This window comes from Aethina tumida, chromosome 7 (genome assembly GCF_024364675.1).
Source record: "Aethina tumida isolate Nest 87 chromosome 7, icAetTumi1.1, whole genome shotgun sequence".
Classification (NCBI taxonomy): domain Eukaryota; kingdom Metazoa; phylum Arthropoda; class Insecta; order Coleoptera; family Nitidulidae; genus Aethina; species Aethina tumida.
Genome location: NC_065441.1, coordinates 13720797 through 13744815, shown reverse-complemented (window position 1 = coordinate 13744815; position 24019 = coordinate 13720797). Strand labels below are relative to the sequence as shown.

The 24019-nt window shown below is 30.7% G+C and overlaps 1 protein-coding gene and 3 non-coding genes across 4 annotated transcripts in view; 1 reads left to right on the top strand and 3 right to left on the bottom strand.

Moving 5' to 3' along the window:
* LOC109601132 (transcription factor Sox-13) overlaps nt 1-3544 on the bottom strand; it is a 242767-nt gene extending 239223 nt beyond the window's left edge. The window contains exon 1 of the mRNA XM_049969579.1: nt 3463-3544. Within this exon, the coding sequence (XP_049825536.1) occupies nt 3463-3482 (20 nt within the window). The 5' untranslated portion in view covers nt 3483-3544. The remainder of the gene's footprint in view (nt 1-3462) is intronic.
* A 3591-nt stretch (nt 3545-7135) lies between these two features.
* Nucleotides 7136-7238, bottom strand: LOC126266336 (U6 spliceosomal RNA). The gene has a single exon (XR_007548753.1). It is a non-coding gene; the product is annotated as a U6 spliceosomal RNA (small nuclear RNA).
* A 3096-nt stretch (nt 7239-10334) lies between these two features.
* Nucleotides 10335-10441, bottom strand: LOC126266334 (U6 spliceosomal RNA). Its single transcript, XR_007548751.1, has one exon. It is a non-coding gene; the product is annotated as a U6 spliceosomal RNA (small nuclear RNA).
* A 1286-nt stretch (nt 10442-11727) lies between these two features.
* Nucleotides 11728-11834, top strand: LOC126266333 (U6 spliceosomal RNA). Its single transcript, XR_007548750.1, has one exon. It is a non-coding gene; the product is annotated as a U6 spliceosomal RNA (small nuclear RNA).
* Nucleotides 11835-24019: the final 12185 nt, after the last annotated feature.

The window sequence follows — 24019 nt, the reverse complement described above, 5'->3', positions numbered from 1 at the left end:
TAAATTATATAACTAGGTTAATTTGGGTTAGGTTGCTTTCAGTTAGTTCAATCAACTTTAGGAATTATTATTGAAAAAAATATTTTATAAACAACGGACAACGTAAAAAAAGTTTCGATAATCCAAAAATTAGAATAAATTAAAATGTCATAGTTTTATATTATACCATTTATAAAGTTTAGGCTATGTTTTGCTAATGTAAATTGTATTCACATAGCTGAAGTTGAATTAATAGCACATATTTTTACAAATTGACATTATTAGCTTAATTTAATTTAAATTGCAATTATATAATAATTATATTTTTTTATAAATTGTAGGTTGTGGTAGATAGTTAGGTTAGGTTAGGTCCTAATAAAACCTAATCTATGTTAGACTAAATTAAGTAAGATTAGGTTAAGTTAGGTGTATTAAAGATAAGTTAGATTTAATATATACAGATTTATCGTTTATCGACTTTATACTTTTATATAATCATAGCATTAATAAAAAGTATTAGAATAAAAAGTTAATTCTTTATTAAAATTTTCTAATTTTAATATTCGTATATAGTTTTTAGTAAAAACAAAATGTAAAACAAAATGTGATCATATCATTTTCACGTTTTATAATTCAAGAACCGGTTAGTTTCTAAAACACTTTTGAAAACTTGATCAGTGATTAATGAGTGCAACAATTTCTCATCCTGAACAGTTTTACTCTAATTAACATAAAACTGAAGCACACTATCCATTAAAATAGGTGCCATACAGAAAAACGCATTAGTAACGGTTTTGCAAATGGCAAAACCTCGATTGCACAGTTTATTTAAGCGACAAGAAACGGACTTTGACGCCACTGTTCCGAGCGACGAAGGCGCCAGGCAGACCTTACGTATTCACCATATACAGTAGATAAATTGCGCTTCGAGTTTTGATTTACATCCCGCATTCTTCGGCTAACAAACGCGTTTTCATTTTTCATGCTTTCCGCATACGCTTACCGGCCGTACACACACTGATAACAACGACGGTAGTTAAAGGTTTTCTTTTCGATCGCGGTGCGAGAACGACGGACCCGGCATTCCATCTTCGAGACGTCGAAGAATTTCTTTCGGTTTGTTGGCAGGCGTTTTTGAAATGCGACGTTTTTCATATTATCCCAACATTGGGAATGGGCTTGTACATGGCGATGTACATAATTATTTTAATTGCTTGTAATATCTGTTTTCCTTGGTTGTTGCGATTCATTTTTAACCGAAAAACCACGTAATTCCAATTAAATCGACGATCTAGCGGAGTCGTATTGGCAGCGATAAATCGCGGCTCTTCCTCCCCCCGGTGATGGCAGGATTTATGGGACAGTCGTCGTCGGTAAGGTGAGGCGAAACAGTAGACGGTACAGATGTAGAATTGAGTCTAATTTGAATATAAGTGGTGTGTCGTAGGCGCCCGCTTAGTTATACGCGTGTCCGGCTGTCTTGTAAGTGGCGCTCGCATTCAATAAATTGTTTGGGTTTTTGATAAATGTCTTTTAACCCTCAATAATTCCAGTTTAGAATTATTTAGATTTCTTCATTTCATTTTTATAAATATTTTTAATGATATAATGGTAAGTATAATTATAAACGTATTTCAGTTTTCTCTTTTTCCCCATCACAATTTTTTCTCAAATGTTGTGACATTTTTATTCATTAAGAACTTACATGAACTTCCATAATGACCGTCATTAGACAATAAAAAATATTTTAAATATATTTCTATGATGTTGCGTATTATTTATAATATTCTGAAAATGCTTGGAAAATAATTATAAACTAAATCCAATTCAACAATAAACATTTAAATAAAACACATATATCGATAATACAAGATTGTAAAATTACTTTGATATCTTACATTTTAAATAAGTTTGTTACATTTTAATATTTTTATGTCTGATTATTTTTTATTTAGTCTATAATACAACAATGACAGTTATTGGACAATAAAAAAATATTTTAAATATTTTATTTCTATAATGTTATGTATTATTTATAATATTCTAAAAATATATGAATAAAAAATAATTAAACACATATTTTAGTTTGCAGGAAAACTAAATTCTTATTACCAAACAATAAAACACATTTAACTCTAATAGGTTTTAAAACCAATTTGATATCTTACATTTTAAATATGTTTTTAACGTTTTAATATTTTTATGTCTAGTCTATTCTTTTTTATCTAGTCTAGTTACCATTGTCATAATTCCACAATGACAGATACTGGACAATAAAAATATATTTTATATATTATTTATAATATTCTGAAAATATATGAATCGAGAATAATTAAAAACATATTTTGGTTTGCAGGAAAACTAAATTCTTATTCCCAAACAATAAAACCTAACTTAAAATATACAAGGTTTAGGACCAACCTGATATTTTACATTTTAAATATATTTGTTGCGTTTGTTTCATTTTAATTTAATTATTTTTACTCTGTCTAGTCTAATTACCAATATCACAATCCCACAATGACAGTTATTGGTTAATAAAAAATATTTTAAATGTTATATTTCTACGTTGTTGTGTATTATATATTTATATAACATATATTAGTTTGCATGAAAACTAAATTCTTATTGCCAAACAATAAAACACAATTAACGTTATACAAATTTGATATTTAAATTTTAAATACATTTATTATGTTTGTGTCATTTTAATATTTTTGTCTGGTTTAGTTACCACTATCACAACTCCAAAATGACAGCTATTGGACAATAAAATATATTTTAAATATGATATTTATAATATTCTGAAAATATATGGATGGAGAATAATTGTATACATATTTTAGTTTGCAAGAAAACTAAATTCTTATTGTCAAACAATAAAACACAACTAACCTTATACAATCTAACATCTTACTTTTTAAATATATTTGTTGAATTAGTTTCATTTTAATATATTTGGGTCTAAGTTATTTTACTTTGTGTAGTCTAGTTACCAGTATCATAACTCTACAATGACAACTATTGGACAATATTTTACATATGATATTTCTATGATGTTATGTATTATTTATAATGTTCTGAAAATATATGGATGGGAAATAAATATATACATATTTTAGTTAGAAGGAACACTATTGTCAAACCTTAAAATACGACAACAAACACTATAAAAGGTTTAGGGCCAATTAAACATGTCATTTTAAATATATTTATTTTAATATTTTTATATCAAAGTTTTTTTATTCAGTCTAGTCTAAATACCAATATCACAATTGCCTAATTGCCTAGTTAGTGAACAATAAAAAGTATATTAAACATTTTTATTGCTACAATATATTTTTTATGTGATTGATTATTTATATTGATAAATGTTAAAAGAATAAGATATTTCCACAGTGATAATTCTTTAAATATGATATTTATATAAACATTTAAAATTACATATTTCAAATCTGTAGTAAATGAAACATAATCACTGACCTTAATTGAAGTTTAATCATGTTTATGTTCAGCCTCGTCAAATAGATACACCTTTTATATTCGCAACACCTCCAATGTTACAGTTGTAGAAATAATATAAAAGTTAACATTTCCGAATTTTAAACTAAGACCAAACGATTTAAAGGTTATGGCGGGATTGCTGGTTGCAGTAAATTTTGATTTAAACTATTGTGCATAGATGGCGCACGAGAACGTGGTAATTTAAAATGATTAAATAAATTGTTCTATTCAAAAATTATTATTTTATCTGCTTTCGTATATATTTTTAGAAATTTTATATCACATATATTTTTTAATATTATAATTTTATAAAATATAATAATAAAATAATACAATTCATTTTTTTTTCAAAATTTTTCAAAGTAACAATTTTATTTCTTATTCTTTTTATTAATATATTATTATGTGATGTTATTAAAAAGTTGTTAACGGATAATTAATTAATAAAAATCAATAATGTACGAATCCAAGAAATAAATAATTGTGTATTACTTTTCACCGTATTCAATAACTCAAAGTAATGAATATTTCGTAAGGTTTCACTGAGAGATTTACCGAAACAGTTCAAATAACAAATCATCACGCGTACAAGATTCCAATCAAAGTATGAAACGATATTAAGAGTGGCGTGGATTTGTAGTTGCGTTCGGGAATTTCGAACACGATTAAGATATGATAATAAAATATCGACGTCGCCTGTCATTAATTACGAGGTTTCGCATTCAACAACCACGTATATCTGTTATACATACACATGAAATGGAATAAATATCGTACGCGACAAGTGGAGATACTCACGTAAGCTGATAAAATTATGATAAAGAAGTTAAAAGCAATTTTCTGTCGGTAGATGTTCCGGAGGGGGGTCACGCAACTCGCATGAATCGTTCCTTTCACGTACAAAATTATAATTTATGCATAATTATATCCTCTTGCCGAGATCATCATCATATTTCTAAACGTGGTTAATAGTCCCGATTGATTAACTCGGAGTGCCTGACGACCACTCTTAACCTTTTACTATAGCCCGTTGTGACCCCGGCGCGTTCAAAAATTATACCGTGCAGGAAATTAGTTTGCATACTTCTGTAAAATAAAAAAAAATCAGGCCACATCGAAAAACACCTTCTTCTCATTCAGTGACGTAGAAAAATCATCATTACAAGCGAATAAATTGTAATTATATTTTTTAGTTTCATTTACATATTTATGCAAATCGGCTAATCACCTACTTCGCCAATGAACCCGCATAAGAAAGGAGAATCGCTAATTGTGCAGTTCCCCGGGATCGATAATGCGATTATTGATTTATTGCCGAACTATTACGCCTAATAACGGGACAAAAAACGAATACGAACGCGCTTAATTACCCAGTGAATTATTGTAATTAACAACGGACGCGTCTTAGGTAGTCAATTATCGAGACGTATAAGTCCAAATACGAATTATGAGATACATCAGGACCTGCTGTTAATTGATGAAGGACCAAACGCTTTAAAACCTTCGCAAAGTGATTGAAACATAATTTTGTAAAAGTCTAATTAATTATTTTATACAGCTATGACATATTTCCATCACCTTTCTATTCAGTTTTACATATTGTTCTTCTGATTCAAATATTTGACTATTGACTAATGATACATAAGGATGAAAATATTTTGAAGATTGAGAACAATACACATTATAAATGATTGAGATTTTTGTGCTCATAACAGGAGAATAATGTTCAAACAACAAAAGTTAACCTTTCACAATGATAGATTATTTATTGTTGTAATTAATCATGTCCGTTTAATGACTGATACATTTATATGCCACTTTTTTATTGTGATGTGATGTGTAATTAGGAGCATTTAGTTGTGGAATTACAGGTGGCAACTCTGTAATTATGGACACTTCTTATAACTAATATTTAGAAATGTGACAGTCGATTTTTTGTGTGATATGATTGATGGTAATTTGGATATTTAAGTCGGCATAATTGAAAAAGATTTAATTTATTAAGGTTCACTTTCTCGAAGAAAAAAATGACTTGCACAAACTTGCAAATTCTAAACAAATAAAGACAATGATGAAAGTCACAATGAGATTTCTCTTTGGATTCTGAATTAAAGATTTTAAATTTATAGAAGCCATTCATTTCAATACCAATGGTTTTCTTCCTTATCTTTCGGACAAGGTACCTATCTCTTGGCTGGTTGGTTGTTCTTTTCCAATTGAGGAAAAACTGCAACAACAAGAGTGTTTGTGAATTGTAAACTGTGGAGAACATCCACGAATACAATGTTTTAGCGTCAAATGGTCTTGGTTAGTGGCAGTGCTGGCACAGGCGATTGCAAATCAATTGCCCGACTGCCAAAGGTCACAGAGGTAAGCGAGCCATAAATGAAATCAACACCTCCTCAGTGCGTTTACACGGATCGAATGACTAAAACTGTTATTGGCACAAATAAATCGCCGTATCCTTGTCAGCTTGAATTATTTCATTCATTATGGTTGCAAGTCGAACGTGGAATTGATTGTGATTTATATCTTAATCGGGCGGGATCCATATTTTAACTAGTCGTACTACTACTAATTACACTAATGTTTGTGCTCAATTTTAGTATTTTTGTACAAATTGACTTTTGATTGATTAGTGAAAACATCTTATACATTTATATATATCCTGTGGTTGAATTGAAAAGGTTTCCGTTAGTTGCCAGTTAATATTGAATCCAATCTTAAATAAACTAATTAAAATATGAAGGAGCACATGCATTCAAGTCACGAACCAGCTTAAAGAAAAAAAAGAACTCGAGAGTGTCAAAAATTTGGTTCGACGTTCTTCTGTCCGAAGAACGGGTTCAAGTGACACAACGTCGGAATAATAATGACATTAATGGTTAAAAAACAAACCGAAACACCGTTACAAAAACTTTAATATTAATAACGTGCGAATATAATCAGGAATCAATTTAAGAGCTGCGTAGAGACAGCCATCAATGAACCTCCAACTTAATTGAAACCGACCATGTTTGCTTGTAAATCGCGAACAATACGAAAAAAAAAAAATAAGAAACAGGCCGATAAAGTGCCGCCAGTGGATAGATGAGAGGATCGGAGAACAGGGCAGATATGAGGGATAGCCATCATTACCATCAAAGACAAGCGGCTGACAAGGCTGTAGCGATGTCCCGCAGATGTCACACCGGCCATGTCACAGCGGTCTCGGTACCGTCTAGTTAATATAAAACATGCGTCCCGCTGCCTCTACATGTCCCGTGACTTTTTCAAACTCGAACACGTTCCCAACGCTTTCGATGTGGAGGAGATTGCTAATCGATTTCTATTTTACTCTAACAGTTTTGGTGGCAATTAGTACTTTTTCGGACATCTGGACTAAGAAAAATAGTACTACTAAACTAAAGATATAAATTCTACAAAGTCACAATTTGTTTAGATCACTCACTAACTATCAGTCGATTTAATCGTTATTTGGTGTACTTAGCTTAGGGTAAAATTTACCGAAATAAGTTGATCATTTATTGGACTTCCAAGATGACCCAAACTTATTGAATCGGCTTGGCAATGAATTGACTCCTAAGCTAATTCATTAAAAGAGTTCTATTCAGAGGAAAATATAGAGATTTTCATAAGTTATTTAATCAAAAAAAATGTGGAACGCTTCACGATTTTGCGTGTCATCCTTGCGCAGGGGCCATGCTAATCTTCTCTGTATCGTTTTTTTTTTTTTTTTTTTTTTAAAACTAAAATATATTTTATTTGTCTTTTTGTTAAAATACACATCATTGGCTCGTACAGCTCGAGACTCCTGTGGGCACTATATATAGTAGGCTCCGTTCTTGTGGGGGTGGGTTACCGAATGGAGTCCGGGGTTGTCCACCTTCTTGGAGATTGGCACGGCCAATTGCCGGTGTCGTGGCATCTCCGAGCGTCAGCAACGATGTTGAAAGCAAAATGGGTCCAAGACCCCCCTCACATGGTCGTTGCATTTCTGGGGGCATTTTGTCTCAATATGATTTAGATAATGGAACCTGTAGATGAAATTAGCGGAAACTGTTGCTGGATGGCCAGCTTTGCAATTTAGTGCGCTCGGGAAAAACTTAGTCAAAAAAACCCGTTGAAGCAGTAACTATCGTTCCAATTTTAGTATATGTACCGCCGAAGCGAATACATTGGCAACCTTGCGGAGATCCTATATCTTCAAAACAGCCCTGTCACAACAGTGGTGAGATATATCCAAAATTTAAATTTATATAATTAATTAAATTCACTAAAATATGTTAATTATTTATTAAAGCTAATAATAAAATAATCCAAACTTATTGAATCGTCTTGGTATTGATCTAAAATAGAGGTAATACGTCCATTAACAGTCTCACAAAGTTTGTGAAAGGAGTGTGTGAACGTCAGTCCGAATTTCAGGTCTCTTTCCTATATCTTACACGTGTTTAAAGGGTGATCTTGTTGCCCATGGTAACAAATTTATATTGGACCATCGCAATATGAGGACATACATTTTTTTGTTTAAAAACTGGTAAGGCAGCAAATGGGGTTCCACAATTTTCTGGATGGATGGACAAATTCAAAGATAGACTTATACCATCACACATAGTTAAATAAAATCGGGTCTTATCACTGGAAATACAATCTCTTTCCATTTCAACACAACAAAAGGAAAGTGAGTACTAATTTTAGTATGTATTATACGAATTTAACAGACATTTGTTACATCCTCTTAGGGTTAAATGTTCACACGAGATTCATTAAAACTATCACACTTACAGTAGTGGACATAATGGTAGCAACTTATTTAGATGTATTAAAAATATAAACTGTATTATTTGATTTAGTAGTATATATAATGTTTGTTTTATCTGTTTATTATAATTAGTTAATAATGGATCATAGCCAAATCTTATTATGTACTATAAGAAAAATATATTTCAGTCATTCCAAGACCAAGAAATCCAAGTAGACTTTGCTAAAAGATTGAAAGATAATCAATAAATCATTTAATATAAAAAAAAATCAATTATCATCAACTCAAATTAAAGCAATCTTGAGGAAATAAAACTTTTTGAAATTTAATTTAAGGAATATGAGAAGAAGATTCAATGCAAAACACAACTCACATTCACACAAAACATTTTATAGACTAAGAAAATATTAGTAAAAAATAGATGGACATAATATTTAATATTTTAAAAAGTTGCTTTAAAAATGACCACTACTGTATATTTTTATATCCGTCACAATTTATATATACTTTAATTTTCTTAATTAATTTAAGTAAAAAGGAAAAATAATAATTGAAAATTTAAATTTTTTTATATTTATTATCATTAGTTGCTAACAAATCAAAACTTTATATAATTTTTGTCATGTATTGTTTAAAATTTATTTTAAAATTAATTTTATTTTTTATTTAATTGTGTAATACTTAAAGTCCTTAATATAAAACATGTCTTTCTAACTGGAAGAGTTAAATGCTTCTAAAAGACTTTCCAGGATTCTGATTTGCCGGGAGCATTGTCTGCGGCCGACAAATAGCAGCCGTCCCCGGGTCCCGAGAGGGGCATTGTTACGGCGAACAATTGGCGGGCAAAAGGCGCTAAATCGGCGCCGCCTCCGCTGGATGCGCCGCGACGCCGCCGACAATGCACAATGCGAACGTATTGTTGCCGTGGCCCGGCGCGTAACAATAGGCCGCGTCGGACAACGGCGGGCGGAGTCAGGCGGCGAAACGGTATTGTTCCGCACACAAAGCGAGCGCCGCAGGGCGGAACTCGGTGCTCGAGTGTTCCGCGACCAATAACTCCATTGAAAATTACGACCGGGCACAGGTGCAACAATTGTTCGATTGCCAATGGGAAGTGGCTATGTCGATTCGTTGGTTCACTCGAGATTTGTAACTACTAATCACGTCTTGTCTACCTTCGACTGTAAGGCTCATGTTCGATGGATGTCAAGTTGTATTTGCAATTTAGGTCACTAGGCATTAATCCATTTTTAAATTACACCCATCTACTAACAAAACTAGTAATCACACATGGTTTTATTTTAAGCGAAGTTATTTCAAAATAAATATTAAAATTTTGGAATTTAAAGTGTAAACGAAGTAAATTTATAACGATTAAAGAAATAAATTAAATTTATTTTTTTCTAATAGAAATTGATATATATATATATATATATATATATATATATATATATATATATATATATATATATATATATATATATATATATAAAATAATCAAAGTAATGAAATTTGTATCATTCAGTTGTTAATTTATTTTATTTTATTTTATTTTATGCCAACATTAATTTAATATTTTTTTGTCCATTAATATTTTATTATTAAATTTAAAGCACGTAAAGCGACTCTTTTCTTTCAGAGTGAGACCTTGTTCTTGGCGGTAATCAATAAAATAAACGAAATCTTGATGAATCCGACTGTAAATCAATATATTTTAATTCCGTGCATTTGGTACCATCTATTGGGAACATCTGTGAGGTTCATATACAATTACAAATGTAGTACCCTACACTTCGCCATTGATTCGTCATTGATAGTGACAACACTTACTTATAGATGGCGCGCCACACTATTAGTTAGAATAATATTGTTACAAAATGGATCTCAGCTTGCCAATTGTCTATAAGCATGTAAATATTATATGATGGCCATTATACTTTATTCTTATTAAAAATACTAATTTAAATAATATTACTTCAAAATTTAATTTTTATAGTCCTTGAAGAGACAAGATTTCATAATTTTACAAATTTTTTATAATTGCGCAATTTATAATTGCAAAAATTTTCATAAGTTAATTCATCAAAAAAATGTGGAACGCTTCACGATTTTGCGTGTCATCCTTGCGCAGGGGCCATGCTAATCTTCTCTGTATCGTTCCAATTTTAGTATATGTACCGCCGAAGCGAGTACGTTGGCAACCCTGCGTTGGTAGTATATCTACGGAACAGTCTCGTGATAACGCCGGTGAGATATATTGAATATTTAAACTTAAATTGTAATATTTCCATTAAATTATTCATGTCATTAGTGAAATTTAAGCTCATCAATAATCATTAATAAATTTAGAAATTTATTAAATATTTAAATACATTTGAATATATATGCGTTTAATAAATTTATATATATTTCAATAATCTTCTGTTTTACTGTAAAACTCTTTAATAATTTTCCTAAACATTTTTTATTTATAAACAAATTTTTCGTAAAAAATACATTTAAAAATTGCATATAATATTAAAGTCACAATAATAAAATATTTTTTCTGTGTTTAAGTGATATATAGGTTATCGTGTACTAAATTAGCAAATCACGTTTATAAACGTATACTAATTTATATAATATTTTAAAATGGAGATTATTCATTTATATTATGAAATTAAAACAAATTAATTAAAAGTAATAACTTTCTCAAATGCATTTTTTTCGAAATATTTCAACTAAGAAACCGCATGACTAAAAATCATTTATAACATTTGTCATCAACTTAGAAGATATTTATAACATTTATAAAATAGTATTAATTTTGTATATTAAATTTAAACCTGTTTTTATGAACTAAACCATTTAACAATTGAATTAAAATCAATAATATATTTATTAGAAATGTGAAATTATTGGGTTATCTTATCTTACAAAACGTTTACTTTAAAATACTAACTAATTCATTGAATTTGGACTTAATTTATTTTATACCACAAACCATCAAGACTTCGAATTTGTTGTCTCACTTGTACAAGTATATTATTGCTGTATCGCTCTCTCTCTCACACACACACACTCATAGCTGAACACTCATATTCACACCGCAGCGAAATTAGACCTTAGGGTTGTAATACCATTATGTTGCCGTTTTATGTTATACATGTGCACTTCAAATACTTTAAATTTTACAGTAGCACAATAAAATGTTTGTTCCATAGTCGAAGACAGTGTGTCTATTGTGCATGTTGTCTCTTTCAAGATTCAGACGGATAAAACGTTTTACGATCTATTGTATACCTATGTTTAATTGTTCAGGAGTTAGTACTTTGAAAATGTAATTTTTCTAATAAAGTAATTAATAATCACATACTCGAAATAAAAATTGCAAATGTAATTTTAATAATTGAGTTTTACAAAATTAAAATTTTGATATATCTCACCGATGTTGTGACAGGGCTGTTCCGTAGATATAGGATCTCCGCAAGGTTGCCTATGTACTCGCTTCGGCGGTACATATACTAAAATTGGAACGATACAGAGAAGATTAGCATGGCCCCTGCGCAAGGATGACACGCAAAATCGTGAAGCGTTCCACATTTTTTTGACAATTTTAATTTGATTTCAATAAAATTTATTATATTAAATTTATGTTAATTTTTAAATCATACATTCTATGATTTACATTCGTAAATATAAATATGTCAATGTTTATAAAATATTTTTAGTAAAAAGTTTTTTTTTTGTTTGGGGGGACAAAGAGGGGAAAGTTTTAAAACCCCTCTCCGGACACGGATCCGAAGATCATGGCCATAGTGTTTACCATGTATGATAAATAATACATGGGGGAAAAGAACGTATATTTGCATATACAGGGTATGCCAAACCAGAAGACGTGGGACTGACAAAGATGCCAGCCCCCTATCAACTGGGTTCGGAAGAACAAGTCCAATCTGAGGAAGATCCAAGATCTTCCTGGGGATGGATTGGACTTGCAGTTAAATCCGTTAGCTTCCCACTACCACTGGCTTGTGGAGCGGTACTGTGGCCCAGAACCACGACAAGATGGATCAATCCTGGGGTTAGTAAAAAGTAAAAATTATAATATGATGGGATGAAGTCAATTTCGTCTGATAAGACAAAGATGGATATCTTACCTGCTGATTTCATGTTATTTTATTTGATAAGTAAATGATTTTTAACGTTTCTCAAAGTGACATCTCTTGGTAAGTGGCTTAATCTGCTAGAGTAACGATTAATTCCATACAGACTTCATTTTGTTATTTATTGAGTTAGTTAAAACTTATTACCAAAAGGTGGAACAGATGATGCAACTATTTAAAAATTAATGGATAATTATAAATTTAGTTTATAATTACCTATTGTTTTATTCAAACCAATTTAAGATAAATTCAAAGAAAAATCATAATTTTACAATTTATTTTTGAATTATTGTGAATATCTTATAATTTTATTATTCAGTTTTGTTTATTTATAGGTTAAATATTTTTTAAATATTTGATTTATACAATTTTATATATTTTGGTTTCAACGTATATCTGTATAAAAATTCAAAATGTTTCGTTACTGCTGATGGGTTTATTTACACGATAAGCTATAGATTGGTGCCGCTACTCCCCGCGAGATGTCACCTAGTATTCTAGAACTATGTGCGCCCAAATATTACACTATCTGCAATTTAAATTAAAATTGGAATTTTAATAATTCACTTTGTGCATATTATATAAATATAAATAGGAATAATATGGATGTTGTGATCTAGATTTGTAGTTAAAAAGGTACTAATTACTTTAAAAACGAATTTAGTTTAAATTAACGTTTAAATAATTAATTTGTATGATTCAACTATGTCAATCAACATTTTGTAGTAATTACAATTTAGATTAAAATTAGTGTTTTAATAATTCACTTTGTGTAAATTATATTAATATAAATATTAATGATACGAATGTTGTGATCTGGATTTGTGGTTAAGGTGATAATTAAATTAATGTAACATTTTAATAATTTAATTTTTCATATTAAAATTAATTAAGCGAATTAACATTTTGGCCTAATAACAATTGTATTTATTTAAATATAATTTACTATAATACCTCCACTTCTTCTTTACAGTCACATTTCGCTTTGATATTTATATAAAAATATTAATTTACGGAGGTAAAAGTATTTGGAACATCATTGAAATCAAATCCAACTATTATTGATCACCGATAATTGGTTTGGAACTATGCCAAAATGGAATAAATTATGTAATACAAAGATTACATTACATTACAAATTATTTCAATTTCAATTGAGCATTGGAGTAGCAGTTAAGAAGAAACTAAGTTCAATCATCTTTCAATCAAAACAATTGAAATTTACTATAATTAATTGTATATTAAACATAAGAGGCAGTTGAAAATGAAATTTGTATGTATAAAGCAACCAATCTACAACTAAAACTCGTTCCATTTATGGCAATTTCCTCAGTAATATCGTTAATAACCAGCACCGAAATCAAATTACGATCGGGATTAACGTTAAAGGACTGTGTCAACAATGGATACCTATAGCTGGATCAGGAACCAGGAACGGACAAACGGGCAAGTGGTCGCTATCATTGACGAGAGAGCCGGGATAACGTTGTGTATGTGTGTGTGCGTTAGGAAACGATTCGAAAGCTAAATGTAGTGGAACTTTCTACCATCCGTAAGTGATTGATGGTACAATGGCCCTCCTGTACCTAGTGCAATATGTGTTATTGAAATATGAGATATATGACCGTGGTTGTACAATCAATTATAATATTACATCACCACACCATGTATATGCCTACGAGTTGATCAATGTATTTTGTGTAATTGTCTAGGCCCTTTTTACTGCCCCTGTACTTACGATAATGTTTACCACTTATAGAAATGCATTAATCATTTCTATTTAGTGATAAGTGCTTACAATATAATTGTAACACTAATAGTCTCTTTAATATGGATCTTTATTTAACTGTTAAAATATTTTGTTTATTTAGTTTCAGTTTATAAAAATCATGTCCATTTTAAATTGTATAAATACAATATATTATTAATTAAACCATGAATTTTACATTTATTAGATAAGGAAGTATCTAATTTTTGTAAATATTTGTTTATTTATAGTATAAGTATAAAAGGCTTTTTAATTAATAAATTTGGTATAAAATATTGTGTAACTTAATTAAGTTAAGAATGAAAAGGTTGAATACAATCACTAAAGTATTTGAGGAGATAAGGGTTTATTAATTATAAGTCTTCAAACTCTCTGTCTTTAAACTTCAAAGATTCGATAAGTTTACCGTACCAACTTCAAATTTAATTTATAGGTAATTTAGGAATAGAAGTTTCTTATATAAAATATTAATAACATCACTATATAAAAGAAGTTTGGCAGAATTTGAACATATGTTTTGTGGCTGTCACCTTTTCATTTCCATTTATAATAAAGAAACTAGTCACAATGAAAGGTAGAATAATTGATTTTCCATGTTTGTAAGGGACCTCTATTCATGTTGCGCCTCCATTTTAATAAAAGTCAAAATAAAGTCATTCAATGGTTTTGAGAGCAAACAGGATTTTTTGTCGCAACCAGCGATGTTTGAAAACATCTTAATACAGCCGCCCCCACGGCTCGCTGCACTCAAATACCGGTCGAGCCCTTATTGATCCTTTCTTGTAAATAATTCCCGTAGTACATTTTGTTATGGTTGTTCGTGTTTTGGGGGCCGGACTGGCCTGATCCACCTTCGAAATATTAAAAAGCCTGGTTGGCAAGAACGTGTAGGAGCCGGCAGCTTCTTGCTTTTTACTCTGACGCGAAACTTTTTAAAGTGTGCAAAGGCGGAAATAACACGAAACGGACCGGAGAAAAGCAAAAGCAGATGGACTTGCCTGGGTGTATGGATTCTGGTCCGTACAATGTAAGCACCCCACGATAGCCGTTCGAAATCACTCATGAGTGAACGCGAGATCTCTCAAAAGCCTGCCCGGTGCTTTCTTGTAAATTCTCTCCAATTCTCATATCATATTCAGTTTTAGTGTATTTCCAAACAAAAACCCCTTCACCGGCTCTCCCAGTTTCCCGTTCAGCGTTACTCGTTTCCTTCGTTTTGTGTTCTAAACGGTTTCTGTACATTTTATTTCAACTTGCCACTGAAGTAAACTACGTTCTGGAAACCAGTAATACGTTTCTGCAACTAGTGTCCCCGTTCCTACAATTTATTTTGAAGCTGCTCTTCCATTACAAGTTTAATATGGAGAAAAATGATGGGACTCACGACACCTGTTCACGTGCAGATTTGTAATGCATTTTGACGCTCACACGCCCCTAATAACGCACTTATTAACGCAAAACCGCCCTCAGAACGCGAAATGAAAAAGATCCAAGTCGCCTCCGAAAAAAATAAAATCATCGACCATATATTGAAACGCAATCCGGCGTGTAATCCCGCACACATGCAACACACAGCGGTCCAGAATTGCGTCGGGTCCACCCTCTCCTCCCCATTTTCGCTGTGCATCTCGTTGTTGTTGAGCCTCCCCCACACCCCGAACGCAGACTTTCCGCTCAGCGGAGTCTCTATACTAACTGGTTTTAAGTCTGTCCCGCAGTTCGCTCTTAATTCGTCAAACAATCGAGGAGGCCAGCGATATCGCTGACAGATGTGGCGATGCATTCGGATAAATTACGAATAAATGCTGCGGTCTTTGCACTGACTGTTTTAGAAAAACCTTACATATGGCCACTATTGCATTAATACGTTCTCGTTCTGATTGAGTTGTTCTTTGAAATGTTAATTAGACTTTTTCTCCTTTTCTAATGTGTTACTTCACTAGGAAAATGTGGAGACTTTCTCTTACATGCTTCAGGGTAATTTGTGCTAACTTAAGTCCATTCACCTAGATGATAATGGTGCATTAGTGCTTTTCGATTTATGAGTTTATTTAGACCAATGTTTAGAGTGAACGGCAATACCTTTTTGAATGAAATGAATAAAATTTTACATTTGAAATGTGATGATATAACATGTGATTATATTAATTACAGCGGTAGCCAGAGAAATATTGTAACACATTATTATTTAATGCTAATTAGGAAATGCATACCACTAATTAGATGCAATCAAAATATATTATATTTTATTTAAAATAATTACACTGCATTATTTTCATAATTATTCATTTTGTACATAAATCAAAATAATTTATACAATCAACAATCAATTAATAACCACATTTCAACTAAATTTGAGGGTTTGTGATGTTTTAACTCTGTCGTTTCAACTTCAAGACCCAACAATATTGAACAACCATGGACGCATCATACCATGCAAAAATATAGGTGGAAAATGGTTTCATTATATCTCTCATGATATTTATATATATATATTGTACATAAAATTGTTGATTTTACTAATGTCTTTCTATAATGGTCTCGCGTTTTTGTATCTGGGGTCCAAACTTTTATTGTTTTTCATCTGATCCTATTAAACACCAAAGAATTCTTTGCCAAATTTCTAGAGGATAATTAACATATTTTTTTGTAATTTTTGTCTTGATCAAATATTATTTTTTGACACCAATGATTCTTTACTAAAATAAGGTTTGTTCATACAGACAACGTCTTATTTCATCATGGTATCTTGAAATATCATCATCATTGCCAAATAAAAATGATATTATTGTTTTTCTTGTATTACTTCATCTTATTTGTTTTAGTCCTGTTTCATTATTTTTGAAGTATCATAATGTTTGTAAATCATTATCACTGTCAAATACAAATAAAGTTTCTATTCTCCTTGGCTGTTTTTATTTTATTTTTTAGTTTTATTTCATTATTCCTGTGGTATTTTGCCAAATTAGACGTCTTATTTACTATAAAACACATTGATGACAGAATTAATTCATATTTTATTTCACTAAAAGACAAGAAAGGATTTCGTTTATACTTCTAGTTTGTCTGTCAATAAAAGAAGTTGTTTATGGTTAGGACGTTTTTTATTGTGTTTACAAATAAGTGTGTTGTTTGTTTTATTTGTGAATAACATTGTAAATCATTATTTGAAAGCATCTTAAGTGTTTAGAGATGCAAACAATATTTAGACTTTAATTTTTCCTATTAATTATTATTTCCTTTTTTGCTGGAGTACATTTTTTATTTCTTCTCACTCCTCCCTTTTTAGTGTTTTTTAGTTAAATAGTGTCGTAAATATATTTTAATATATATAATGACTGGACAAAATTTGAAATAAATACTTTTATCTTACAAAATGCTTAATAAGAAAAATTGTGCCAAATTCGTTTCCATGAAATGAAAAATAGTTAACTTATATATGATCAAAGTACTAAATTCCATGATTTATTTTTACGATTTTCAGATATCCGTCATTTAAGTAATATTGTCTAACTTCACAAATGATTTCAAAATTTCATGTTACATATTTTTAATTAATAGATATAATTACAGAACTTTTTAAACCCTAATAGTCCAGTAAAAAAATTAAAGGCTATACTACATATATTAGACTGGATATTTAAAAATTAAATTTCTTGGGACGCCCCCTAAAAAGATGAGAAATGACAATTACAACAATCATTTTTTTAATTATCTTATTAAATATGTAATTATAATTTTTGTTGATATTTGAAAATTATTGACAATGGACATCATTATTATTAGTATTTTCAGTGATAAATTTCAGCTAACAGATTCATGCAAGTTTTAAAATATTTGGTCATCTGAAAAAAATTTTGAAATTATATTTTGCTTTTGAGTTTATTTGATTTCTAAAATTGTTTATATTTCGAAATAATTGTATTTAAATCGCAAAAAACATATATCACATTTTAATTAACTGCTATGTCCATATACTTTTTATCCTTAAGAAACACTAAATTCGATTTTAAGAGCACTTAAGCCATTTAAACATTTTTATTAGAAAGTAAATTATATGTCTAATGGTACTAAACTTGTTTCGATCCAATGAAAAATATTTAAGCTCATCAAAATAAAAATTTCAAACACAGTTATAAACATTTTAAATTAAATAATGTTAGAATTCTTTTCTTTTTATTATAACATTTATAGCTTAATATATCTTTACATTTTTCATTCATAATAAATAGGAAATTTAATTCTTAAAAGTGCTTATTTGCAACTCAAAAATTTTCTGAATGTGAAACAGATTGCAAACTAAATCGGATATATTGAAATTCGCCAGCATAATGATATCAACAGTGGGTGCATTGTGTGCAGCAATATTGAATATAAAATATCTGAGGTAACACATAAAGATAAAATTTTGGGTCCATGTCAGCGTGTAATTTTAGTGCATGTGCTTCGTATATAGTTTCCACTTCATATTCCAATAAATGCCCGTCCATATTCTATGTCCCATTCATTCTCCGGTCATCTATCAAATTACATTATTGGCTTATTATTATTTTCAATAAGTGAACATGCTACAGATGCTGCAGCGTGCGTTTGCCAATAAATTTTCGCGATTCGATCGCACACCATTTAACTCAAAATTTAATGTTTTGCTGGAAAAATTTTGATTTATCGATGCAAGACTGGTTCAGTCAAATTGTTCCACCGAAATTTCCTATTGTGTTCCATCAGGAAATAACACGAATTGATTGGTGTTGAGTTATAACAATTTGTTGAATGGAAAAAAGTCATTAACGTTTCAACTAGACGCAATAAACGTTCGTAATTAATTTAAAAGAAAATATTTCTTATTTTTTGGTATATCCTCTGAAGTTATGAACAGTACATAAATCAACGAAGATGCAATAAAATTACTATGTAGATGGTTTCCCTGAAAAAACTTTTAATATTGAAATAAAAATCCGTCGCGCAACAAACGTAATAACGTGTTTGATGGCGTCCAAAAAATAAAACAGAAAAAAGTCATCGTAACGGCTATATAAAATTCCGTCGCAACTTCATTTGAAAATCGTAATTTATGGATCATAGAAATGCTTTTATGAAACATGAAAGGCCATTACATTTTTATGATTTAATAATATCTGCAGTTATTAAAAATTCTCGGCGCCGATTTATTATTTTCTTTTGTCTCGTTCATGATTAAACGGTAACTAGATTCGTGTTCATTGTTCGTTTTTGTTTGTATTCTTTGTTTCATATCCTATTATGGATACATCAAGTTTTCAATCGACGGTGATAAAAATGTTCGCTGTAATTTCCACTATCTTAAAATGAGTTATTTGCTGAAATCCTCGTTTTTTGTTTCAGATCCTAATTAATACTTACTAGACGTTTTAATAATGGAGATCAATTTCATGAAGTAGGTCATACTGTTTTATTAGCCATCCTATTGGATTTTAAAACATTCTTTCACATTCAGCAAATTCCTATCTACACATAAAAGTCGAAGTTGACCATTTGATGAGGCTTCAAAAATTAGCTTTCCATGAAAAAAAATTTCTGTATATATAAATTGTACAATACACAATTTGAGCCTTATTATTTCGGTCGGTTTGCCGAAAAGCCCATAATTTAAACCCGTCATACAATAACTGTTATCGCAGATAAAAGGGGTTCGGGGATTATGATCGCCGATAACAAAGGCGTAAAGTGCAGGACGACAAGTGCAATTGGTTATGTGGACGAGTGCGAAAATTCCCTGGGGTAAAGTCGGCTGTGTTGCGGTCCCGAATTATAAAACATTTCGAATAACGAACGCACATAAAGTTGCGACTTTGTGCCGCAACTTTTCCCTGCAACTGCCACTCGCCGAGAATAAAAAGGTGTGTCGCACGCTACTCCAAAATTCTTCTTAATGTGCATGTCTTCTTGATTTTCCTACACTCGGTACATCATCATCATAAATCCTTGTCTTACTTCACTTTATTTGTTTTAGTTCTATTTCTTGAGATATTATTGTATTATGGTATTTCTTAATAATTGCCAAACCTAAATGATGTTACCGTTCTTAAGGTCTCCTTCTTCCTTGTTTTAGTTGTCTTGATGTATGATTGTTTCCTTGAATAATCATCATTATTGCCAAACATCAATATACAAATATAATGTTACTGTTCTTTTTGACTATATTTCTTTTCTTTGTATTAGTTTTATTTCATTTTTTTAGGGGCAGTATCTTGATACATCACCATCGTTGCCAAAACGAAATGATGTTACTGTCCTTCTTCTCTTAATTCCTCTCCTTTGTTTTAATTTCATTTCATTATTGTTGATGTATTATTGTATTTTGTATATATACTCCTTCGCCGTCCTTTCATTGTTTTAGTTCCTTGGTATAACCTCATCATCTACATCCAAATGAAATTACTGTTCTTCATGACTTACTTCACCTTCTCTTTTTTAATTTCATTTCATTATTCTTGAGATTGTATTTTGGTATTTCTTAATCATTACCAAATCTAAATGATGTTATTGTCCTTCATGTCTGTCTTCATCTTCTTTGTTTTAGTTCAATTGAAGTATGATTGTATCTTTATATAACATCATTATCACTGCCAAATCCAAATGAAGTTACTGTTCTTCATAACTTACTTCATCTTCTCTTTTTTAATTCCATTTCATTATTCTTGAGGTTCCTGAATATGGATATATCATCATCGTTTCCAAATCTAAAGGATGTTACTATTCTTCTTGTCTTACTTCTTCCCCTTTGTTTTAGGTCCATTTCATTATTGTTGAGGTATCATTGTATCTTTGTATATCATCATTGTTGTTGTTTTATTATTCTTTGGGTAAAATGGTTTCATCATCTTTGCCAAATCAAATGATATTTCTATTTTTCTTGTTTTATATCCTCTCCTTTATTTTAGTTCCATTTTATCATTCTTGAGATATGATAGTTGTTGGTATATCATCATCATTGTCAGATACAAATGAAATTACTGTTTTTCATAACTTACTTCATCTTCTCTTTTTTACTTTCATTTCATTATTCTTGAGGCATTATTGTATTTTAGTATTTCTTAATCATTGCCAAGTCTAAATGATGTTACCGTCCTTTATATCTATTCTCCTTTTCTTTGTTTTAATTATCTTGAAATATAATTATATCTTTGTACATCATTATCATTGCTAAATCCGATTAAAGCTACTATTCTTCTTGACTGGTTTCCTCTTCTTTCTATTAGTTCTATTGCATTAAATTTTAAGTAATTTCCACATATTCATTTGTCTCTTTTAAAATTAATTAAAAATTTATATGACCAAGTTATTTTAATTAACTTCATTAACATTTTCAATTACCATTTAACACTTTTGCATTAACTTTTGTTTTCTGCGCCATCCTCCATCCAACTTGAGCAACTTGCCTGAAACTAATTGTGATGAAGTTACAAATTATCAATTTGAACATTAAACCGTCGCACCATTGTAACACATCCCACTTTTGTTCATTTTGTCGCAGCGTGGATCGGGCAATATAAAACGGTAGCGCCTCTCCGGTTTTACATACAGGCGATGAAAGGGGATGAAAACAACATCATTATACAATGGGATATAACAAGTTATTTCTCCTGTATTTGATTTATGACTCTCGGTTGCGCTGTCTATGCTAATAGCTACATTTATATACGTCTGAATGCAAAGTAACTTATACTATTTTGAAGTTAATTTGTTACTTTGATTTACGGACGGGCGTTCTTTCTTTGGCCACGCAAAAAATTCGCCTTGGGTTAATGATTTTTTATTGGACGACGAATTTATGGCCGGACTTGTTTTGACGTTTATGTTTCGGCCAGAAAAAGAGATATACGGTTTAATTGATTCTGTAATATAATAAAATTTCAACTTTTATCCTGTCGAAAGATTTACAAAGGCAAATGTAATATGATTCCTCAACGTAGCAAATTGAAAACCCTTATTGGAATCCTTTATGTTCTGCAGGTACCTTCAGATCTTTTGAAAATATTTTATCTCTTAGTGCCTTTTATTATTGTTTGGTGGTTTCTTTTTTTGTGTGGGGGGGTAGCAAGGGTGGCAAAGGCAAGGGTTTTGTGAGATGAGTTAAAAAGCCAAAGTCGGAGAGAACGCACGAGCAACATCAAAGTCGATGTCGGGAATGAATTTCTGTGTGTATTTTTCCTTCGGATCCGTCAAAGGGGACTTATATTACAAACCAGTCGATGCTGCATTGTTTACACGATGTATAGATCCTATGAAACAAAGAAATATATTGAGAAAGACATAGGAAGTAATTAGAATATTGATCAGCACGTTCTATTGATAGAAACTGGGACATTTTATTCCAAAACACGTTTTTGTTCCATCCTTTTCTCATCTTCAAGCAACTTTGAGAGAGTTCTCCTTAATTAAACTTTGACACAAAACGTTTTTTGAAAAAGCTTTCTTCTATTTATCTTTTCATAATTGAAATTGGAATATTTCTATTATCTTTTTATATTATATTTCTATTTTCTTTCATTTTGAGGAAGATCTTCTTAATTAGAATTTGAAGCAAATCCTCTTTTGTAAAGGCCTTCAGCGATTCACATGAGAGGCAGTAATGAATTCAATTTCTAAAATTAGAAATATATACATTAATGTATTTAAAAAAAGTAAGACGTGAAAAGTAATTAAAACATTAATTAGCATGTTCCGACAATTGACACTGTGGTATTTCATTCCAAAATAGCTTGTGTCCCTTATTTTTGTTCCAGTCTTTTCTTTTTTCCAAGTTTGAGAAGGTTTACTTTGAAGTAAAACCTTTTTAGAAAATGTTTTTATTAATTCACAATTCAACTCCATTGTCAATATTAAGTAAAATTAATAAACATTTACATTGTGTTTGAAAAATATCAGTATGTTTTGATAATAGAAAATGAGATACGTTACTCTAAATATCTTTTTTGTTTTTGACAAACAAACTCGTGTTAATTAATTTTTTAATCCTTTAATTATATTTTGAAATTTGAAAAAATACTGGATAATTTGCTATCTATCAGTTTACTGGTGATGTGGTCATAAATAGAAGGTAATTAATAAAATTAATAAGAGCAAAGTGTGTGAAATATTATTATACAATTTAATTAGGTATAAGGATTTGTAAAGGTGAGTGGAAATGCGGGGAAAGGTCCGAAGAGCGGAACAGTTTGTAATTTATGTGTGAATAGTAATAAACAATCAGAGCCCTCCATTCGCTGCCAATTAGGAAACTACGGCAAATGAGAGAACGTAAATGGGCTTATGGGTCGGTAGCGCTGAATTGCGGCTGAACATCGACGCTGCATTCACCTTTCCCATCATCCAGTGCTGCTCTCTTTACTAATCTCACTGGCTGCTAATTCGCCTGATTGCTGATCCTGTTTTGTCTTTGTGCAACACCAGGCTCTGCCAACTAGATGACGTGCCTACCTGCCTCACTTAATTTCAAATACGGTTGAGCTTCAATTAACAATCATGCTGCTTGACTCTGTTTATGTACAGGTTTGTCTGTTTGTTTGCATCCAGCTTGCACCAAGACGGTGGCTGGCGCTCCATTCAAGATCTCTGTACTTTTCATGTTGCGTTTTTTTTTTTAATTATGCTTTTCAGGGTTGATGTGCACTTCCCGGAAAGTTTTAACAATTACCTACCCTTCAAGCTGGCAATTGACAGGAAGGGCCATCCAGATACATCATTTACAAAACGTAATTTTAATTACTTTGTCCGTGTGTTTTGGACAACGCCAAAGATGTGAGATTAAATTCGCCATGGCATTGTCCAAAAGTGCAACAGCATCAGTTCATGAACCGATGCATCTCAATTATC